Source organism: Protopterus annectens, chromosome 15.part0, assembly GCF_019279795.1.
Source record: "Protopterus annectens isolate FY-2018-M chromosome 15.part0, PAN1.0, whole genome shotgun sequence".
Classification (NCBI taxonomy): domain Eukaryota; kingdom Metazoa; phylum Chordata; order Ceratodontiformes; family Protopteridae; genus Protopterus; species Protopterus annectens.
In genome coordinates, this window is record NC_056749.1 from 739,451,708 (window position 1) to 739,474,416 (window position 22,709).

The 22,709-nt window shown below is 38.2% G+C and overlaps 1 protein-coding gene across 4 annotated transcripts in view; it reads left to right on the forward strand.

The window, feature by feature from the left end:
* LOC122790041 (mitochondrial fission factor-like) overlaps positions 1 to 10,629 on the forward strand; it is a 323,878-nt gene extending 313,249 nt beyond the window's left edge. For 3 of the 4 annotated variants that reach the window (XM_044057599.1, XM_044057600.1, XM_044057601.1), the window contains one exon: positions 636 to 832. In XM_044057599.1, the coding sequence (XP_043913534.1) occupies positions 636 to 767 (132 nt within the window). In that variant the 3' untranslated portion in view covers positions 768 to 832. Of the gene's footprint in view, positions 1 to 635; positions 833 to 10,250 lie in introns of those variants that run through there. The other variant, XM_044057597.1, reaches the window with a different exon arrangement.
* The last annotated feature ends 12,080 nt before the right edge of the window (positions 10,630 to 22,709 follow it).

The following is a 22,709-nucleotide window of genomic DNA, read 5'->3' on the forward strand; positions in this document are numbered from 1 at the left end:
CAATAAATATATGATGTGCACCTTGTCTGTGTAAATATAAACTGCTGAATGGTGCACCAGCAGAGGACTGCATAATTGATGCCCTTAGTAAGTCAGGGTAGTTTGAAACACTGTCAAATAGCACAGTAGGATCAGCTGATGTAATTCTAATTTTCTGCTAACTTACCCAAAATATGAAAGTGATAACTTTCCAGTTAGAGGTTTCTATGAGGGAGCTTAGCTCTGTACCCCTCTCTAATGTATAACTAGCTTGAGGATGCAGTAACTCACTTTGAATGCTGATCTTATCAGCAGGCTGCATATTGGCTCTAGACAACTAACTTGAGGTGCTATTTGAAAAAGAAAACACCAGTGCTTTGAACCTGAATCATTGTAGCTGACTATGAGATTGTTTTTCATACAACACTGGAAAGTTTAAATAAAAATAAATTTTGTGAAATAAATATCTGTAACTACTAGTAGAACATAACCCATTGTTATGATTTATTTAGTTAAATAACTACCATAAACTTTGAAACATTTATCCATATTAAAGACAAAGTACAATGTCTTACGTTACTATAGTTTTTGTAATAGACGTTTGATAATGCTGTCTTTATCAATAACTCTGTCTTTATGTTTCTCTTGTACGTCAGCTCACTCAGATCAGCCACAGATTAGATCTTCTTGAAAAGGAAGTGCCGATTCATAAACGGAAAGAACTCCTGCTCCTGTCTGCAGTGGTTTTGGCAGCCGTGGTGAATGGATGGCTCTGGCTACGACGATAACACAAACTTTTCTTTCTTAGTGGCTCTCATCACAAGCACAATCATGGAATGTTAACATGTGGCAGGTGTTGCTCTTATTTTATCAATGCACATTTGATTTCTTATACTAGGATGTGTTACTTTAATGAAAAGTAATGAAATTGTACATTAATAGTAACATTTTAAATGTTTAATCTTTTATAATATTTTTTATGTACAGAAGTAATAACTTGGTGGCCTCAGAACTGAGTCTGTTATGTAAGTAAGGAAAGAAACGTGTTTGCAGCTGATTTAACACTGTAAACAAACCTAAGGTATTTAGCACAACCTTGCATCAATGTACTGTCATTGTCAATCACATTACATAGTTTTTTAATCTGATCCCCCCCCCCGTTAACTCAGGATGAAAAAATAGACCATGAAAAGAAGCAAGGACTAATAGGCTTGCTTCTTTCTTGGACTTTTTTTTACTTTCCCCATTGAATTGAACTGCACTGTATACATTTCCCACTATTCCCATTCTATCTTGTTTATAATGTACAATAGGTCTTGTCACAAGAACATGTAGTGAGCAAAGTGACGGTTCTCAAGGACTGAAACCCAGATTATGGAAATCGGTCAACTGATATTTCATTGCTGTTAATATTTTTTATGTTTAAAATCCATAAATTGACAATGGTGCTCTGCTTTATAGAGAAGTGACATGTAAACAAAGATAAGGCAGAATAGATAGCTTAAGGAGCAATATGAAAGTCAAAAATGGAAAGGGGTGAAAAAATATCTTCAGTGGAAAAATGTTTATTATTTATTTACATTTGTTTAACAGGATAAAGCACGGATCATCTCTGATCAAGTTCATGTCCATGTTGCAATTATGTAATAGTAAAATGTACATTCAATGAGACAGTGACTCTAATTCAGAAAAGGTTACCATGAGGTGAACATGAGGTCTATACCTTACAGGAACAATTTCTGATTCAGATCAGAGATAGCCCTACCATGGTGCTACAACACAAATATGTGTAACACTGCAATGAGCTAACTCTGTGGCCATGCTAAATGCTGATGAGGCATTCTGGGAAAGTGGCATATGCTAATTAGCCATTGGTCCTCCTGTGGAACTGCCTGTAGGAAGACATTTATTCAGTCGAGATATTCAAGGAATTGTTCACCTGCGTAACTTAGCATGACCACTCATGTTTGCTCATGGTAATAAACATAGTCAAAAGGCCATGTTCATCCATTGCCATAGAGATAAGTAATGTATGTGAAGGACTGAATGTGTGAATGTTTGTGTGAGTGTGTGCCTGCATAGCAGTTCACTGTAGGGGGGTTGGGAGTAGGTTAGGTGTGTGTGTGTGCATGTGTGTCTGTGTGTGTGTGTGGGGGGGGGGTCAGTGGCTGTCATACTTCCACATACTGCTAGATTAACTTACGTGTGTGTGTGTGTGGGGTGTGTGTGTGTGTGTGTGTGTGTGTGTGTGTGTGTGTGTGTGTGTGTGTGTGTGTGTGTGTGTGGGTGGTGTGTGTGTGTGTGTGTGTGTGTGTGTGTGTGTGTGTGTGTGTGTGTGTGTGTGTGTGTGTGTGTGTGTGTGTGTGTGTGTGTGTGTGTGTGTGTGTGTGTGTGTGGGTGTGAGTATTTGCATGTGTGTGAATATGTGTGTGGGTTCAGTGGGTGTCATACTTTCACATACTACTGGACTAACAAGCAGATCCTGTAATATTGAGTTTGGGGACACTAGTCACAAGGAATAGCTCAAAGATGTGACTCTGGTGGAATCTAGCCACAAAAGATAGCTCAAAAGATGTGGATTGGGAGGAAATGCTAACCATCAGGTTTAGCCTTTGTCATCACACCTTAATGGCACTTGCACATAGCATGGGTTGAGGGAGAACCACTGGGCACCAGGGAGAGCTCAGAAGATGTAGGTCAAGGGCGAACACTAGACAGCAGTGATACTTTACTTAAAAAAACAAAAAGCAACAATAGGGATACTATAATTAGTGTGCCTTAAAGGCACAAAATGGGATCCCAACCGTGTTCCTTTCCTCCTCAAACAGAGGATATTAGTCCTCTATGCCACTGCTAGACACCGGGAATTTAATGTAAAACAAAATAAAAGTTAAAAAAGAAATGCATAAACTCTACACCCATGCCACAAGAAACCTCAACATTAACCCAGTGCACTGTCTAAAAAGTTACTGCAGCAAGCATGTCTTCTTTTTCTCCTTTTAGCTGTTCCCATTAGGGGTCACCACAGTGGATCACTGCTCTGCAGAACAAGTGGTAGTAGAGTTTTACAGTGTCAATTTGTCAGCCTAGCATCTAGCCTTCCTCAGAAGGCACACACACCTAGGCATGAATTGAGAATGTCCAATCTACCTGCAGTATGTCTTGAGAATGTGGGAGGAAACTGGAGCACCAGGAGGAAACCCACACGAACACAGGAAGGACATGCAGACTCCACACAGAAGGTACCCCAGATGAGAATCAAACTGAAGAACATCTTGCTGTGACGTGACAACACTAACCACTGAACCATTGTGCCACTCCTACTGCAGCAAGTATGTGATGAGGTCATGAGGACATATCACTTGACCTCTTAGCACAAGAAATCTGGACAAAGCCTAAAATAATGACAAAATGGACATACTTTTAAATATTGTTCTTATAAACTTATAACATTGCTAGAATAACAAGATTTGTGTTAACGTGTATTTTTCTGAAGGATATGAAGTCTGAAACTCAAATGTATGTCATTGTTAGTGACTTCAATCCTCAGTGATTTGCCAGTTAACTACAAATTTTATGAGGAAAAAAACAAAAATATGAAGAAAAATGTTGGCACTCTGTGAAAATCTGGACAGTTGAGAGGTATGAATGATGATATTGGCATTTTTCAATGTTTGCAACAGTTTATGACTTATAAGGGAGGGAGACGGGACATTTGGCGTACCTCCCAGCCTCATATTGTATGAAATCAAGACAAAACTAAAATTAATGTTGGGTCAAAATCATGGGCAGATTTTAATTATTCCTCCTATGAACTTAGAACGTAACTAATTTAAGAGCTTTCGCAGGACCATGGGCTTACTGAAGGATATATATATATATATAAACATATTTGAGAGGCTCAGGGAGAAGAAATTTAGCAAAGGAAGGTAGAGAAAGAAACATACCCAGAAACAGAGGAAGTTACAAAATCTCTTTGTCAGTGATGTGAAAAATCCTGATTAAGCCATGTTACATGATTGCAGAAAGAAACTTCTGCAATATCTTACATTTGAGAAGTGTAATTTAGTGGAAATAATGTATTATCTATCATTTTTTTAAGGTAGAAGCCAGAGAGGGGAGATAAATGAGAAACATTTGAAAGAAAGAAAGAACCTGAAATGGAAGACAGCAGATGGGGTAATAAATGAATAGGCACATGATGGTGCTGAATGACAAAAAAAGTAAATAAAAATCAATAAATCTGCCATGCACCATAACATAGCTGTAGGTGGAGTGTGTGTGTGTGTGTGTGTGTGTGTGTGTGTGTGTGTGTGTGTGTGTGTTTGCAACTGCATGCCAGACATCCAGAAAAGAAGAGCCTTGGGTTTCAGCAGTACTCATAATGAAGTGTGATTTCAGAGCCAGATTATGTAATTTACTTTGACCATGATTCTGTGTATTTTAAATTTTATATTCATAAAGGCCTGCTTGACAAGGTAAACTTGAAACATTCTTTACAGCAATAGCTTATGGTCCTACCAGCTAGTGCATTTTAGCAGCAGATACCTCCAAGACAACAATATCCAACTTTCTCACAGCTCTTTGTAACATGACAATTTCCCAGGCTGCAGTTGTCTTTTGCCCAGTTTATTCTACAGTTGTACATATATGCTGGCCACTTATGGATCAAGCTGTGGTAAATTTAAAGTGCAAATATATACAGACTGTGTTAAAGCTATAAATAAAAGATAAATTCAGTAAGGATTACTTCAAAGTTCAGTCAGTCATCTGCAACTCCAAGCATTCAATGAGTAATGTGTTCCATTTCTGAACATTTCCTGAAAGCAACTGTACCCAACTCGCTGACGGAAATACTTACAAAGTTTAACTTTTAGTGTTTTGCACAAATTATTGCACTAATGTTGCAATTGAAATTACTTTATGTTTCAGTATGTTTAAAGTAAATAAAACAGCACTAGCATTGTTTCAGTTTTGCATTGCTGTCATTTTATTTTTGTCAAAATGTTTTCAAATCATACTGTTTATAAAATAGCCTCTCCCCAGTGAAGCAATTTGAAAAGAGGTGGATTTTTTAGACCAGTCATTGAAAACTTCATGAATTTTGGAAGAGGAGCCTTTTCATCATTAAACAAGAAATGCCCTATATCTATATACAATGCATATGAAGTCATATAATTTAGAACATGAATGCATTAAGCAAAAAGCAATATAATAAGCAACTGGTAAACATAGTTTTACACTACAATTGACAATTAAAATATGACAACAGTAAGCATTTCATATACTTTCAAAGCTAAAGCTACCATCTGGACTTTAATATTTTCAAGATTCTAACTTAAAAGATCAGAATAAAGAAGGCAAATGTAAAGCAAGTCTTCATACCTGTCAGCTACAAAGTAATCATGGTTTGCACTGCACTTTAAGCTTTTGTCTTTTTAAGTGTTGAGCATTTGCAGTGGTATAGCAATTCTAAAATTGCAGATCTTTCCTCTGAAGCAGCTAAAGTCAACTACGTGCATAAACAATAAACAGAATGCACACATACACATACAAGTCTATGATTATATGTGATTCTGTGCAAACACACACACACACAAACACACACACACACAAATACACCACATTTCCAGGAAGCTGGATTAAGAAATATTTAAACTTGTTTTCCTTAAGAGCAGATTTCCTAGGTATGAATGACTGCAAAGAGGTTTTACCAGCTTCTCCAGTAAAACAAAATTTGCCTTTCTCTTGTAAAGTAGAGATGGACTTATTGGTGTTAGCATGAGTTACAAATTCACATCCGCTGCCATCCCAGCCCTAAAGCTTGATCCATGGAGCTTTGCTTTCATCAGGCTTCTTCTGTTTCTCTTTTGTCCCACTAGATTTGCAGTCCTATCCCAGAATCCAAAAAGATGCAACTGGAGAGTCCCAAAATCTTCCTTAGAAATTAAGTATTTTGCATTGCTCTTCTCTTTGGAACAAGGGACAGCCTTATGGTGGTTGTGGCCTTTTATTTACTACATACAACATGAGGGAGGGTGTAGGAGCCTTCAACAAAGAGGGAGTGGGCCAAAATTCTGTTCCTTGCAATACTTATCTGAGTGATATTTGTGTGTGTGTGTGTGTGTGTGTGTGTGTGTGTGTGTGTGTGTGTGTGTGTGTGTGTGTGTGTGTGTTTGTGTGTGTGTGTGTGTGTGTGCGTGTGTGCCTTGTTAATGACTTTTCAATCAATTTTCACACACGTTTTTGATTCCATTCCCTTAATACAAAACAGCTGTGCCCCTTTATTAGCCAAGCATACACAATTCTTCTTGGGTGCAAGTGGAATCTTTTGTCCTCCAAAGGCTGGGTCATTACCTTAATCCAAGTTGATTGCGCCACAGTTAGAGCTTTATCACTACGTATCTTACAGTCAGCTATTAACTGACTAAATATTCTGCTGTGCTAGACTAGGCTTTGCAAAATATTACAGTGCAGGACAAACTGACTGTCTTCTGTAAGTCCATGCAGACTGCACTGATGCTGTGCAACAGTTAGGAAGTATCATGGACCACACGCCCAGTAACAACCTATGGACCAATGAAGAAGCCTTTTCACAACCTATGGACCAATGAAGAAGCCATTTTGGATGATATTCATAGGCTGGCAATGATGTCATTATTGCACTAAGAAGAATAAATGCCTCTTGATATTTGTTAGGTTTGGAAGCTCCCCCCCCACCCCCCGTTTTCCTCTCTGGTAATGGGATCATTTTCAGAATTCTGGTCATAGGTTTAGATTTACAGAAGGTAGTCAACTCTTTCACACATTGTTTTATTGTACAAATGTATCACAAAAGAAGTATTTATACAGTTCATAGCTGGCTGTGTAGTGCACAGGATCGAGCCCTGTTGGTGTTGTGCTCCAAACTCGAATTAAAAAAGCTGTAGAGAAGCCCTAACAAACAATCATTTGTGTTTTTCATAAAAGTGTGCTGGATGTCAGTCAGTCCCTGTGGACATTGTGCTAAGTCTTTCCTTGGCTTTTGTTGTTAAGTTAATATATAGCACACCAGAAAACACCCGGCGGTTAATGCAGAGGATTAAAGTTCTAAACTGTTAATGAGGTGCTTCTTGTAATCAAGCATACAATGATTGATTCCTTCCTCCTTTGTATAACTCGAAGCAAATCACTTAACCAGACAGTGCTCCCAGGATGCCTCTGAAAGGGGTGCTTGTGCTTAATAGGTTAACAAATATATCAATAAATGAAAAAATAAATTTCACTAAGTGAGAATATACATTTCTACCACTATTATCATTTAATTATTTATTTTTATTTATTTATTTTATTTCCGTTTGTTTATCGGGAAAGTCTGACTGGGTCTAAGCAGACCCATTTTCAGCGGACGCCTGGAGAGAAAAAAACTCCACAGTTACTAAGGTTTCTCAAAGCTTACACAAGTGTTAATAAACATAAACATAATCATGTAAAAAAAAAACATTAGTTTACACAAGTGATATCAAACATGAACATGTAAAAAAAATATATATTACAAAAGTATTTTGACAAGCATGTACAGAAGTCTTTTTACAAATATATCCATATAAATAGTTATACAATTAAGTAATATTAATGATTACTATTATTTATTATTAATTATTAGTTATTTCTTTATTTATATTTGTTTCCCTGGGAATGAGCACTGATCAAGGTTTGACCAATGCAGGCTCAGCCTAGGTTATATGCAGATTAATGACATCAGTAATTTTCATTTTACAGTCGTAAGATATCCAAGATAACAAAACTTTGTACATGCTAGAAGAGGCATTGTGTACATATTTACAAGAGCAGAGTAAAACATATGAGAATAGGAAAATGAGGTAGCAGGGTGTAAGGTCAGTGAAATACACGGAGGTAAACACAAATAAGAAATCTTGCATGAAGTAGAGTTTCTATGACCATATGCAGAAAACATAGACTTTTATAAGTGACATTGAAGAAGAAAAGTGTCGGAGTGGCTACATGTAGGGGAAAGCACCATAAATTGTATGATATGCCCCATAGTTTGGCACTTGCTTTGACTGTTTTAGTAGGAACTGTTTTAACTGGGGTCTAAATTTTTAGTAGTCTCTGTTGTCAGTTCGATCCTGATGGAAGGATAGTATTAATTTGGGGGGCAAGAACAGGCAAGCTATAATCTGAACTATGTACTTTGGAGTAGCATAGAAAGCTAAATTTAATTTCAGTGCCAAGGATGTGATACAATTATCAAAATGCTGAAAAAAGATGTACCTTTGTGTATATCTAGGATATCACTTAGGGATGTTGTTGATTGTGACTAATGTTGTGTCTTTCGGCTTTTCCCGGTTAAGGGTCGCCACAGCGGAACTCCGGTTCGCTAATGATTGGCAGTAGATTTTTGCGTGCCGAGTTGCCAGCTCTGACGCACAACCTTCAACGAAGGTACGCCCATTCACGCATGTCTCAACACAGAAGACGCTTAAGCTGAGAATCGAACAGGACAACGTCTTACTGTGAGGCGACAATGCTACCACAGCACGACTAATAACCTGTGTTACTGAGCCTGTCATTTCAAGTCCTGAATTGCTGTTGGTACTGTATCTGTCTCTTGACTCTTTCAATAACTCACTATTGCCAGGGTTCAGTTGCAAGTAAAAAGTCAAACTTATGTTAAACTGCTGAAAGAAAGGTAAAGTAATACTCCACATTGTATTGCTTTCTCACATCTGTAAAGCCTACTGTTCATTCTTGACCTCAGGCAGCTCTCCATACAGCTTGTGCATGTTTTCAATATGCCAGGGTAATTTTCTATGGGCTCTCACATTCAGTTCTTCCTGTTGAAAATGTGGATAATTGCCTAGTCTATATTGTTCATGCAGGGCATGTTTTCCCTTGGATCCTGGATTATCACTCAAGATGGTCAAGAAAGGTAGACTAATTTATTTGGTTAACATATGTTTAATCAATGAATGAATCAGTTAAATTACTTAAACAAGCCAAATCTATGCTTATTTATAAATGGGAAGTCAAATCAGTCTTCCTGCAGCTCTGGGTACAGTCTTGGTTGTTTGATTTATTTTGGTGTACATGTGTGCTATAATAAAGACGAGCTGCAACTAGAGTTGGTCAGTAAAACTAACATCTCCTCCTTCCAGATGAAATCACTGAAACGGAATGTAGAATACAGTTTTTACATATCGCATACTATTCAACATATACTTTTGCCTACACTGTTTTTCTTGATAGTAAGAACTTATTACATGTATTCATATTTAAACAGGCAGACGAAAACTGGTGGCTTATCTCATTTGCCCTGAGATAGATTTTGCAGGTAATGTTCTGCAGTTGCCTCATTTTGTCCTGCTCCGTATCTTTTTCAGTCATTGTATATATATATATCTTAAAAATAAATTGTTTTACTTGTACTAAAATGTCAAGGAGCTAATTACATTTGTGCACCTACCTGTCAGTGAAACCGTACTTTCGTATGTCCTACCTGAAGCTTGACCCCTTACATTGTAGCTCATAAGCTTTCAAACCTTTACCTATCCTTTCCTCAGTCCCCTGCCTTTCCAGTTTATGTTAATGTTCTGTAGATGCAAATCATATTTACTTTCCCTTCTATTCTCAGAAAAGTAAAATTCCAGTATATGTAGGGTCCCCTCATATAACTACTCTTCTTTCCTTATTATTGACCTAGGGGCTTTCCCCTTTACCCTCAATAGAACTTTTGCTTTCTTTTCCATATATTTTCTCCAAATGTGAATGTAGTATATTCCATGTCATGACTCCTTAATAATGATGTACAATATTGAAGAATTACCCACCCACCCCCATTCCTGGACCCTGGTGGTACAGCCGAGCACACTATTTACCTTTGTAAATATCGTTTCACGGGCCAGTTGCTGCATTTATAGATACTTTTAAGTGTTCTGTGGATTTAAGTTGTACTTCCTTAGTTTAGTCATTTTTTACATGATTCTGTGTAGGAAACCTCTGGGTATGCTATCTGGTGCAATGGAACTTGAGTATTTTACATGAGACAGGTGTTATTGTATCTGTTGTTACATAGCAGATTCCTCTGTTGTCTCTGTAGCACTCTTGGCATTTCTTTGCTTAGTTACAAAGGTTGCACGAAACTTATCTGAGTGTACAGTCACTATGTTTCGAGGCTGGGTGATCATTCTTATTGGTAATATTACATTTCTGATGTTTACTTTCTATTTTCTGAAGTAATAAAATAATCCCTTGCTATTCTTCCCATACAGAAATAATCAGAAATTTGGAATCAAAGAAGTGGAATGCTGTGCTGAGCCTATCATTCAAGACCCCAAGTCCAGAATGAGTAACATACTGCGCCTTTCTTCCTACTTAAGCTGCGGCCGTGCTTAAGCAACCTCAACAAGCTCAGCGCAACTATGCAGCACAAACCAGAGCAGGCCTACCTAACAGTAACAAAACAGGGCCCACCTGATAGTATTGAACATAGTTATCAAACCCTATCTCAAACAGGTTTGCTACTAGCTGGTACACCTTTGCAATACTATTATATAAATGTAATACTATGGTACATTTTTTGTTAAAAAAAAAAAAAACATGTTTATTGACACATTTGCATCAATATAAACAAAGTATAACAGCTGGATATAAAACACAGACAGCAATTGACACTTCAGTCCCCATGCATTGAATTCACTTATGACAAATATATAACATGAGTATAAATATAAATTTATAACAAAGAATGTAAAGCAGTTCTTACCATTATACTATATTCAATGTATGACTTTCATGTGTATAAATATTAGAAGAATCAATTTGAAAACAAGTCCAGTAATCTATAAGAAGTTTGGTAGTCATACAACATTTTTTATAAAGGGATATATACTTAGTTGTGGTAAATATTTGTTGATTATACTATATTGAATATTATTCCAAGTATTTTCTGATGTCTCTACCTCAGTGTATCCCTATTGTATATTACATATGAGATGCAGTTCATATTTGACCTGATTCACTAATATTGGATAGATATGCCAACATCAAATACCAAGGTAAATCACCTATGAATCTATACAAGACATAGTACCATCAGATTCGTACATTTTTAGTCCAATCAAACTCTGTTCATTGCAGCACATCCCTTAACTGAAAGTATTTCCATCATTTAATGTTCCCATCCTACCATAATGTATGCAGTTCTGTGAAGTTTCCACACTATTCCAAACAGTTGACACATAATGGATGCCCAACCTAACAAACAGATCTGTCCTAAATTTTGACACTTTCATTGATCAATAATCTTGACGACACATATACACTACCACAACCTTTTTTCATTGACCATAGTTATTGTTCAAACCAACCCTGTCCACCTCCAGGATCTCAGACTTATAATGGAGGGGAGGGCATCTCCTCTCAATTCCATTACTAGTGCCATCCGAACCAAACTGATTTCTTCTTGGCTAGTTAGTGAATATTACTATCCAACAACGGTTGTATTATAGTAATACGATAGGGAGACTCAAACCTCCTTTGGTAACAGACACAATAGCAGCTTTGTTTATTCTGCGTTAGCTTGTTTCTGACAACAGTGGCTGCATGTGGTAAATGCTAAAAGCTGTACAACAACAATAATTTAATTACCTGTAAACTGCTTAATAATGCCAGGCATAACTTCTTCCCACCAGTAATTTATTCCCTAATTTCTTCTAATAATGGTTTAAAACTTAAGCAAAAAAACATGTTCACACTCAGTATTATTTAAGTATAGACATTTTCAGTTAGTAACTCAAATTGAAGGTTATTCACTGTGTGCATGTTACAAAATGTATTATTAAATAATTGAAACATTTTAGCTTTGTCAAATTCATCCACAAATCTGAGAAGTGTGTGCTACAACAATTTCTCTTGGGGTTGCCCTATGACTCTCATACGAGGATTCAACCATCAGAAAATGACATAGGTAAAATCTCCCAGGAGATGGATACCATGGTTTAATTTAACTGATTTGTGGGAACTCATCTAAGACAAAGACAGTTAAAATAAATAATAAAGGTGAAAGCAGGCAGCTCTGCCATGAACACTCTCACTTGTTTTAAAACTGCCTATAAGAATTCCCAATCTGCCTTATTAAACACTCTTTGGAAATCATTTTAAAATGGTTACAGCTTGTAAAGTATTCATTTGCAACTACTGCATACTGAGTACTAATTTCTTCATTTCATTTCTCTTTATTTACTGGGAAGTTCTGACTGGGGTTTATCCAATTTTCAGTGGAGGCCCTGGAAGTAAAGTTCCACATATCATGCAAGTACATTTAATGAGAAAAAAATGACATTTTGTAAAATACATTGAGTTTACATGAAAACACAATTATATGAATACATCTACAGCACATTATATAGCATACAGTAGCCTATGCAGTTAATATAATGCTTTTTTTATCATGAAGTAGTTGGTTACAGAGAAATTACACAGATAGACAGTGGGTGTATTATGTAATGTGCTTATCAGAGGGAAACACAGAGGAGGGTGGCAAAGGCAGTAAGGGATTAGCAAGAGGTAGAATATAAGATGACAAAACAGCCTTCTTCCCTCTATAATCATAATATGAACACCATCTCTCATACTAAAACATTATTCAATTTCCCCTCACTGTCTCTAATCTTATTAGAATTGCCTCAGGTCTCATTTCTCACATACTAATCTATGTAGCAAATAATATAACTTGAGTTTTCCCTCATATATTTTCTGCAGCTTGTCTTATTGTTTTTCATTGCACTCTACTACGAAACATATGTTCTATGTTTTTCTCATTACAGCATTTTTATTCATTCTTATGCTCTGTAGTGTAACATGATACTTGGTAATTTAAAATATCTGTACTTGATTTTTGTAAGATACCCATTGTGGAGCTTTCCTCCACGGACCTCCACTGAAAATGGGCACTTTCTGGCCCAGTCAGACTTTCCCAATAACTAAGTGTCAAATAAATAAATAAACAGTAATTATAGGAAACATTAGCTAGATTGAGGAAGGGAGTTTGTATAGACCTATATTAAAGAAAATGGAGGTAGTGGTAGTTACCTGGTAGTTCCTGGGAAGTCGATATTTTGTAGGAGAGACAGTAGGTAGAGGGTTGAGTGGCTGTCTGTAGAACAATAGTGTAAATGACAGTTGTGGGAGAATACACAGTGAGATTTCTTAGTGAAAGAGATATAAAGTCACATACGTAATATAAGAGTACAGAAAGATTAAGTAAAGGGAGCATAACTTTGAAGGTGGAGTTTAGGTTGTGTGGAGGAGGGGGTTAGCCTGGAATAGTGCATGTGCACAGCCTCTTATTTAACAGGTATTTCTTTAGTGATGTTTTGAAGCCATGCAGTGTGTCTACATGTTTTATTTCAGGGGGATTTGGTTCCAGATATAATGATCTTGGTGGTCTGATATTTACTAGGTGAGGTCTTCCCACTCTGATGGTTAAATGACACCAAATAACCCAAAATCTTATCTAATTGCCAAAGGTTTTCATATAAAATTTTAATTCTAACTAAAACAAAAATGTGAGCATATAATTTGAAATCAATTGTCTTTTTTCCCAGTTGTAAAAACACATATGATTTAGCCAAACTGCAGTTAGTTCTAACATCATCATCATCAGCCCCCCCCTTTCCCATTTTTCTACATGGGGTCAGGGTATCGTGTTAACTGTCACCATTTCTCTCGATTGTGCCACACTCCTGCCTCCTTCAGCACTCATGCCTGACTGTTACAGATCTTTCACACAATCCAGCCACCTTTTTGCTGGACATCCTCATTTCCTCTTACCTTCTTCCTGTCTGTCACAAATCTTCCTCACCAGATTGTCTTCTGCTTTCCTGCACGTGTCCAAACCACCCGTAATCTGTTCTCTTTGATCTTTTTTGCAATTTGAGCTACTTTGGCTTCTGCTCTTATGTCCTCATTTCTTCATCTGTCCCACAGTGTGCATCCTACCACCCTTCTCAGGCACTTCATTTCCATCACCTCAAGGTTCTTCATCTGCTCTGCCTTTACTACCCAGGTTTCTGTGCCACACAGTAGTACTGGTTGCACCACTGTCTTGCACACCTTACTTTTCAGCTTCTTTAGCATTCTTCTGTCACACACTACACCTAACACTTTATGCTTGTTGGCTGCAGCCCCTCTGATTCTAGCTTTGACCTCTTCATTCAGATTCCCTTCTACTCAACCACCCCTCACAGGTACTTGAAGCTGTTATTCTGTTCCACTATCTTCCTTTCCTTCTCAATTGTCAGCTTCTTCAGACTTCCCCAGTTTGCTGTCATTACCACTGTCTTATCTGTACTTAGTTTCATCCCATTTCCTTTCAGTTTTGCATTTCATTCCCCATTCTTTGCTGATGTTCTTGTTCAGAGTCTGCCTGTAATGCCACATCATCTGCATACATCAGCTTTGCTGATCTGTCCCTTTCGATCCATTTGCAAATGTAGTCCATCACCAGTATGAACAGTAATAGGTTCAGAGCTGAACCGTGGTGTACATCCACTCCCACTGGGAACCCCTCTGTGAGACCGAACACTGTTCGTACTTGTCATTGTGTCCTTGTACATAGCCTGCACTAAGTCTACCAGTATTTCTGGGACTTTGAACCACCTCAGTACTGCCTAAAACAGCTTTCTTGGGACCTTGTCATATGCTTTCTCCAAGTTTAGGAATGCCCAGTTGGACTCTTTCCTCATCTCTAGCTTTTTCTCGATTGTCTGTCTCACTGCAAACATCATGTCGATTGTGATGCATCCTGATCTGAATCTGAGCTGCTCATCTCTCATCTTACGTTCAACTGCTCTGCCTATTTTACTACTCTTCCTACTTGTTTATCAACACCCTCTCCAAAACGTTCATGCAGTGTGACAGGGGTTTGAAACCTCTATACTGCCCACAGTTGTGGATGTCACCTTTGTTCTTGTACACTGGCATGGGTGTGTTTATTCTCTAATCATCTGGGATATGCCTTTCTCTCTACACTGCTTTAAATACACTCAGGAGCCATGCCTCCCCATCTCACCCAGCATCTTTATCATGTCTGCTGTGACCTCGTCTGAGCCTGCTGCTTTATCATGTCTGCTGTGACGTCATCTGAGCCTGCTGCTTTCCCTGACGTCATCTTCCTTAGTGCTGTTCTTACTTCTTCTAAGGTGGGCTCCTCTTCTTCTCTCATTGCAGGCTGTGTCTGGAGCAGTGCAGCTTGTGTGTTTTTTTTATTTGGAAGCTGCTGGAAATTCTCCTTCCATCTGCCTTTGATGTCCGCTGGGCTGTGAGCAGGTTGCTGCTGGCATCGCTTATGAAGGATGTCTGACTATCTTCTTTATCTTTCTGTCTTTGCCTTGCAACCTGATATAGTTTATTTGTGCCACCTACTGAGTCACTTTCCAGAAGCTGGCAGACTGCCTTCAATGCCATATTCTTTGCTACTGCAACTTCTTTCTTAGTTTCCTTGTTAGTCTACCAGTATTCTTTCCTAACCTGGTCCATTTTTTTCTATCACCCACTTTGTTTTGCACTCCTTTCTTTTAATGACTTCCTGTACTTCTGCATTCCCCCACCAGCTGCCCTTATGTACCTTATTTCCATACTTGGATCAGCCACATATCTGTTTTATAGTCTTCAGATATGCTGTTTTGAAGTGCTGCCATTCTTCTTCAACTCCACCTGTTTCTTCCTCTTCTTGAGGTTCTATCCAGTCAACTTCCAGGTCTTCAGCCTCATCTCTTTTGACCTTAGAGCCTCCTCTGACCACTGTTTGCATCCGATTGTGGCAACCAGTGGTTGATGCTGTGTACTGCCTGTTTCACTGGGGATGACGTTGCAATCACTGATTTTACCCTAGTAGTATCCTTTCCTTACGAACAGAAAGTCCACCTGAGTTGCATGTTGGCCACCCTGGAGACTGTTTAGCTACTATCAAACCATTTGCCAGACAGAATTTTTTTTCTTGGCCTCTCCTTCTTTATTTGCCCCACCCATGTGGACCAAGGCAGACCTAGGCAGTCCTTATATCCTTCCTATTCTGTCTGTCCCGATATGAGCAATCACGTCACCCATTATCAACGCCAATTCATGTTGTCCTGCTTTACAACCCTGCTGTGGGGCATAGGCTGAGAATACTAACCTATCATTATGGTGGAGCCTCCCTCACTGCCTTCTGAAGCCTCACCACAAATCCAGTCCTCCTCCTGAGTAGTAGACCATGTGCTGCACTGCCCTTCCATCTTGTCACTTGGATACATAGGATGTCCAACCTCCTCTGTATCATTATGTCATCCACTTCCAAGCTCCATCTTGTCAAAGAACGTATTTAGGTTGATTGCTTTTACATCCCAGTGTTTGCTCAACTGAGCTATCCCACTGGCCAAGGTGGAGCACATACACTCCTCCCCATGGGTCCCTGGCATATCTTCAACCTCATTTGACAAAATGACCTAGAGCCATATTTTACACTGTCAAGTGGCTAGCCCAGCTATGGCTCTCTGTGTTTCCCTGTCTTAAAGATACCGCACACCACAGTAGATGTCCAAAGCAATTGGTCTATACAACTCTTCCCCCATATGGCTCCTTGTAGACTCTGTTTTGCTGCCCACAGCTCCATTCATTGGTGAGTTTGAGATGGAAACACTAAGCATGTTTTTGGGAGGTGGGAGAAACACAGGGCAAACATGCAAATTCCAAACAGACATTGACTAGAGATTAGGAATCTTAGGATCGAAACTTGTACCTTGTGCATGGGAGGCAAAGACCTTAACCATTATGCCAACTGGTCTCTAGGCAGTTAGTTTTAAACTCCTCTTGAATTTCTCTTTGCTGAAATGACTTCAACAAAATGGGTGACAACTCCCCTTTGAAAGCCTTATGAAAAAAAAAATGAGTAAGTCCATCCATCAGTCCCAGAGTAACTTACCCACTGTGAGACTTTCTATAGTCAATTTGATTTCCTTAATAAAATTAGGACCACCATCATGATCACTTCTGATTTAACAGTTTGTAGCAATCCTCATCTGTTCATAAAGTCCTTCTTACCTTGGTGAGACCCATGTTTTGAAATGAAAAAAACAGCCCAACACACCTTAATCATAATTGCACTTGTATGTTTAACATCAGGCACTATATTTACTGTTACATCCTTCACAGCTGTCACCACTAACACCCTTGCCCTTTCTGTGTGTCTTTTCAAGAGCACTTTTTTCCCCTGGAACTCAACCCTTTTGCCCAAAACAAACATTTGATGCTTTCCCACATATCAAGACTATCTTGAAACATATTTTAGGTATTTGATATTACCCAGTACCACTTTATTCGCACATGCTCCTTGTTTATATTCACCTTCCAGTCACTCTATAAACTCTTCAAGCAACATAACTATTTTCACATCTAAGCAGCTCATTGCTTTTCTTCAGATTATGTAAATGTTGTTTAATTTTCCACTTAATACCTTCCCATGGTTCGGGTATATCATCATTAGACATTAGTCAGGCCAAGTGGCTCTAAACCACTGTTTTATTGCCATTAACTGACTGTCAGTCATTTTAAAGAATCTGATGAGCAAGCTTTAAAGTACTTTCCCTCTATTCCCTAATGAGAAATACAGGTGAACCTGGCAAACCTCCAACAGACTGAATGGCATAATTGTCACCTATGATACCCTGGACAAATGTTGCCATGGAATAAAACATATAATCTTTGCTAATTATTCCTGGGAAAAGCGTTAATAAAAGTATATTCTCTGGCTGCTAAATTTAATACTCACCAACAGTATAATAAATCCAATCCATCCATCATACCATTCACACATGTATTAACTCCTGTAGACCTACTCCTGCTGCAGGCACTCTTTACAAAACCAGATCTAGTACAGCAGCGAAATCCCCACCAATGATGTAAAAAACATTTTGTTTCTTAACCTGATAAAGCCACATCCAAATCCTTTGTGAGATATGCGGAGTCTTCAACAATAGATGATAGAAATTCCCCGAAATCATCTGTAAGCCCTGGGGGCCTACCTTCATCATTATGGATCTGCTAGCAGAGTCTGCTTTAAGTATGGTAGGAGACCAGTCCAAAGATGTGACAAGACAACTCACTATACCTCTTTTCCAGAGATTCTCAGAACTAAAGCCTTTCCAAACCTTTCACTCTTGAGAGAAATTTAGGATCCATTTTGCATTTTATCTTGGTTTCTTGTAAAACAAGAACCTAGGTGCCAATTATATGAATTAATTTATTTACTTATTTACATTTTGTTAACTGGATTAGCCACACTGGGCAGAACCCATTTTCAGGGTGTACTCAGGTAGTAAACAGTAAAATGATCACACAAAAATCAAAGAATCAGTAGAAATCATGTTATTCTTAATTATGCACTAAGTACACAGACACTGCAATCAGAAATGTAGCAATATTGCTATTGTGTTTAAACATGGTTTTGTGAAAAGAGGATAAAGGCAAAAGGATTGATAAAGAAGACAGAATATTTTAGTGGAATAATAAGCTATTGAAGGGGGCCTGAGAAGAGAAGGTAACATGTACAGGGTACATTGAAATGTAGGGTGACAAGATGCGAAGGAAGGAAAGGAGACAGTAAGAGCAAATACATTACCTGCAGAGTGATGCAGTATGTTGACTAATCACATGACAGTTAGCGTAATTTGGAAAAGTAAGGACATTTTAAATGCCAAATAGTGAGAAAGATATAAGTAGTAACACGTTAAGCCATGTGAGATCTCACAGATAGTCCAAATAACATAGATGATGTGGAGAAGAAAGTTTATTAAGTGGAAAACATTAAGTCTAGCAAGAACTGCCCTAGGTTTAAGTGTCACTGAAATTATCTCAGCATTCCTTATAGTAAATAACATCTTATGCCCACAACTAGCACACATTTTATGCCCACTGCTAGTACACATCTTATGCCCACCACTAGTGGACATCTTATGCCCACCACCACTAGCACATATCTTATGCCCAGCACTAGTGCAGTTCTTATACCTACCACTTACACACATCTCATGCTCAACACTTGTGCACATCTTATGTCCACCACTAGTGCACATCTAATGCTCACCACTTGCACACCTCTTATGTCCATCACTAGTGCACATCTTATCTCCACCATTAGTGCGCATTTTATTCCCACCACTAGAGCACATCTTATGCTCACCACTAGCACACATCTTATGTCCACCACCGGTGCACATCTTATGCCCATCATTACCACACATCTTATGCCCACCATTAGCACACATCTTATGCCCACCACTAGTGTGCATCTTAAGCCAAACAAACTGTGCAGTCCAGGTGAATAGGATGGAATGTACTCTACTTGTGGGAAATACCAATCAGTCACACAGGGGACCAGAAAAGTAAAATAAATCAAAGTTGTAGTAAGGCTGTGTAATGTCCCACCACTGACCCTGTAATCAAGGAGCCTCAATCTTCACCACTGGCAACAGTGGGGGATATACACATTTGGAGAATGACAGGTACACACACAATATTTCTAGATGCAACTCGCTGCATCAAGTGCAATTTCCCTTAAGAGCACACAGAGACCACAATCAGTCTGGTGATGGTTTCTCTCTCCTTCTCCAGTTCCCCAATAAGACTCCACACTGGCACAGCTATAGAGTTGAGATCTCAGCTGAGTGATCAAGACAAGGCCTCCAGCACTCTCTCTGTCCAACCAGTGCTTCATGTCTCTGCCCATGTGTGTGTGTGTGTGTGTGTGTGTGTGTGTGGTTTGATTTACACACACACACACACACACACACACACACACACACACACACACACACACACACACACACACACACACATACCTGGGAAAGGCTGGCACAGGTTTACTAGCTATGCTCCCTTCTGCCCAGTCTATAAGGTAGTTATTACTGCCACTAGTCACTCCATATCAGATACTTTAAGGTCCTTAACAAAGGTTGTCCAATCTTACTGTGTAGTTTTACTATCGATACAAATGGTAGTTTGACCAAGAGCAAGGCTATTAGAAGTGGCCCACAGTGTCACCAAATAGGTATGCAAGTACTCCTAAAACTTAAATATGTCTCACACCTATCAGATTCAATGACAGGTTTAAATATATTTAATAATAAATAATAAAAGAACAAGAAATACTCGGTAAACAATTACAGTTACATCAGAATTCAAAATCACAGGAAATATTTAAAACAACATTGCAGGACAGTCTCATATAAATAAAGAAAACATCTAAGCTGTACTTCACTATATTCCTGTCTGAATCTAAGGTAAATTACTGTACCCTAGTTAACCTACTTGCAGAGCAAGGCAGGTATGGCGAATGGGTCTTCTTGTCAGGTCAGAGACAAAATAGAAAAGACTCTGTCTGTCTCAGAGAGTTCTTAAATTAATATCCCAAATATTACTACTGGGTTAGCTTGCAGGATGACACCACTTCTTGTCGTCTAACTTTAGTTCCCAAGCTAAACCCCCATTGCTAGAAACTGCCAGCCTTTAGCATCTACCTGTGAAAAATGCATTAACAAAAACCACTTCTTAAATCTAAGGCAAGTGGTGGAAGTCATAAAATAATTTACATTCCTTTACATTTAAAGACAATACAAAAAACTTCTAGTTCTAGAGATTATGTCTCCTGCTGCTCTGAAACTGAAAGATAACATCTCTTTTTATGGCCCAACCATAAAGTAACTCAGTCTCAACTATTCTTCTGAAGTTAACTTCTTGTGTTTCAGTTTCCATTGTTAAAAATATACACATCTAAACAGTTACAATACTGCATATACATTCCTGCTCAGTACTTTACAAAATATCTCTTCAGCACACATCTCTGTACAATATGACATATAGTTCTAACACATCTGTAACACAAGCATCTTACATGAGCATGTTGACATTCACAAATGCCACACAACCACTTACAAAATTCCAGATAGCTGAGCTGGCAATATCTCCCTTTTGTTACACTTCTATATAAATCATGTTAATATTCACAAATGACATATAATTATTTACAAAATTCCAGCTAACTGGGCTGGCAGTATCTCCTTTCGTGACAGGCTGTGATAAACATGCAGTTAGAAAGGAAGTTAAAATTGGTTCTTCCCCAGTCTCTTAAAAAACTTCATTAGTCTTAAAAATATTCCAATTATTCCTGATTACTTTAGACACTAACCAAGATTCATTCTGGTATTTATGGGTAAATGCTCTACACCAAGAATTAATGTTCATGGCATTGTTGTTAGAAGTTTCACTAAGAACAGAGGTGTTACCTAAAAGGGGTCTAGACTTATCCTGGCTGTGTTGATTAACTTCAATAATAATGTTATTAATCAAATGTCCCAGGTAACCTCTTTCCAAAAACATCCTTCCTAAGTTGACACATTCAGACATATATAAATCATTGTCAGAAATCATATGGGCTAGTCTGATAAACTGTTCCTTAACAGTACCCGCTTTCTGCTTGTATGGGTGATGACTAAAAAATTTAAATAGGAGTTATTAAAGGTGGGTTTTCTGTAGATAGTAAAGCAGTTATCCTTTATACCAATTGTTGTATCCGAATAGCTAACGAATGACTTCTTAAAAGAATAGATACATTTCAGGAAGTCAATAGAGCTATTTAAATAGGCCCCAAAATCATCAACTTGTTCATTACCACCCTTCCATAAATGAAGATGTCATCCAGATAATGTAGATATAACACAGTGTTGTATATAAATATCATTGTTAAAGACATAATTCAGCTCCCAATTGTAAAGAACCAGGTTTGCACACACACACACACATATATATATATATTCTGCATCCATCTCTACTCCACACATCTATTTATAATACTCCCCCTCAAAGTATAAAAAGTTATTGTCTAACACTAGGCCTATATATTTGATAAGTAATCTAATATCCAGTCAAAAAGTTATAACCTAAAAGTGCCTCACTAAACAAATCCACACTTGTTTCTTGTGGGACGCAAGTAAATAAATCAGTGACACCTATAGTAAAAAAAAAAAACAAGTCCACCACAAATTAAATCATCTTTAAATCTGCCCCCAAAATTCCAAGCATCCTTCAATAAATGGGTAGTGTAAGAAAAAATAGGTTTCAACTTTCTGTCAATAAAAACTGCTAAGGGGTAAGTCATGGAGTTCTGAGCTCCCACTATAGGTTGCATTTGTGGACACCTGTAATTCTTATGAACTTTAGTATACTGAAAATGTTTGGAATAATAGGGTCTATGATTCTTAAGAACTTGAACAGTTCTTCATCATCATCATTAGTCCCCTTTTTCCAATTTTCTGCATGGAGTTGGAGTATCGTGTTAACTGTCGCTATTTCTCTAGATTCAGTGCCACACTCCTGACTTCTTCTACACACATGCCTGACTGTCACAGATCTTCTTTCACACAATCCATCCACCTCTTTGCTGGCTGTCCTCATTTCCTCTTACCTTCTTCCTATCTGGCCCAAATCTTCTTCACCAGATTGTCTTCTGCTTGTCTGCACATGTCCCAACAACCATAATCTGTACTCTTTGATCTTTTCTGCAAGTGGAGGTACTTTGGCTTCTGCTCTGATGTCCTCATTTCTTCATCTGTCCCACAGTGTGCACCCGACCACCCATCTCAGGTACTTCATTTCCATCACCTCTAGCTTCTTCATCTGCTCTGCCCTTACTGCCC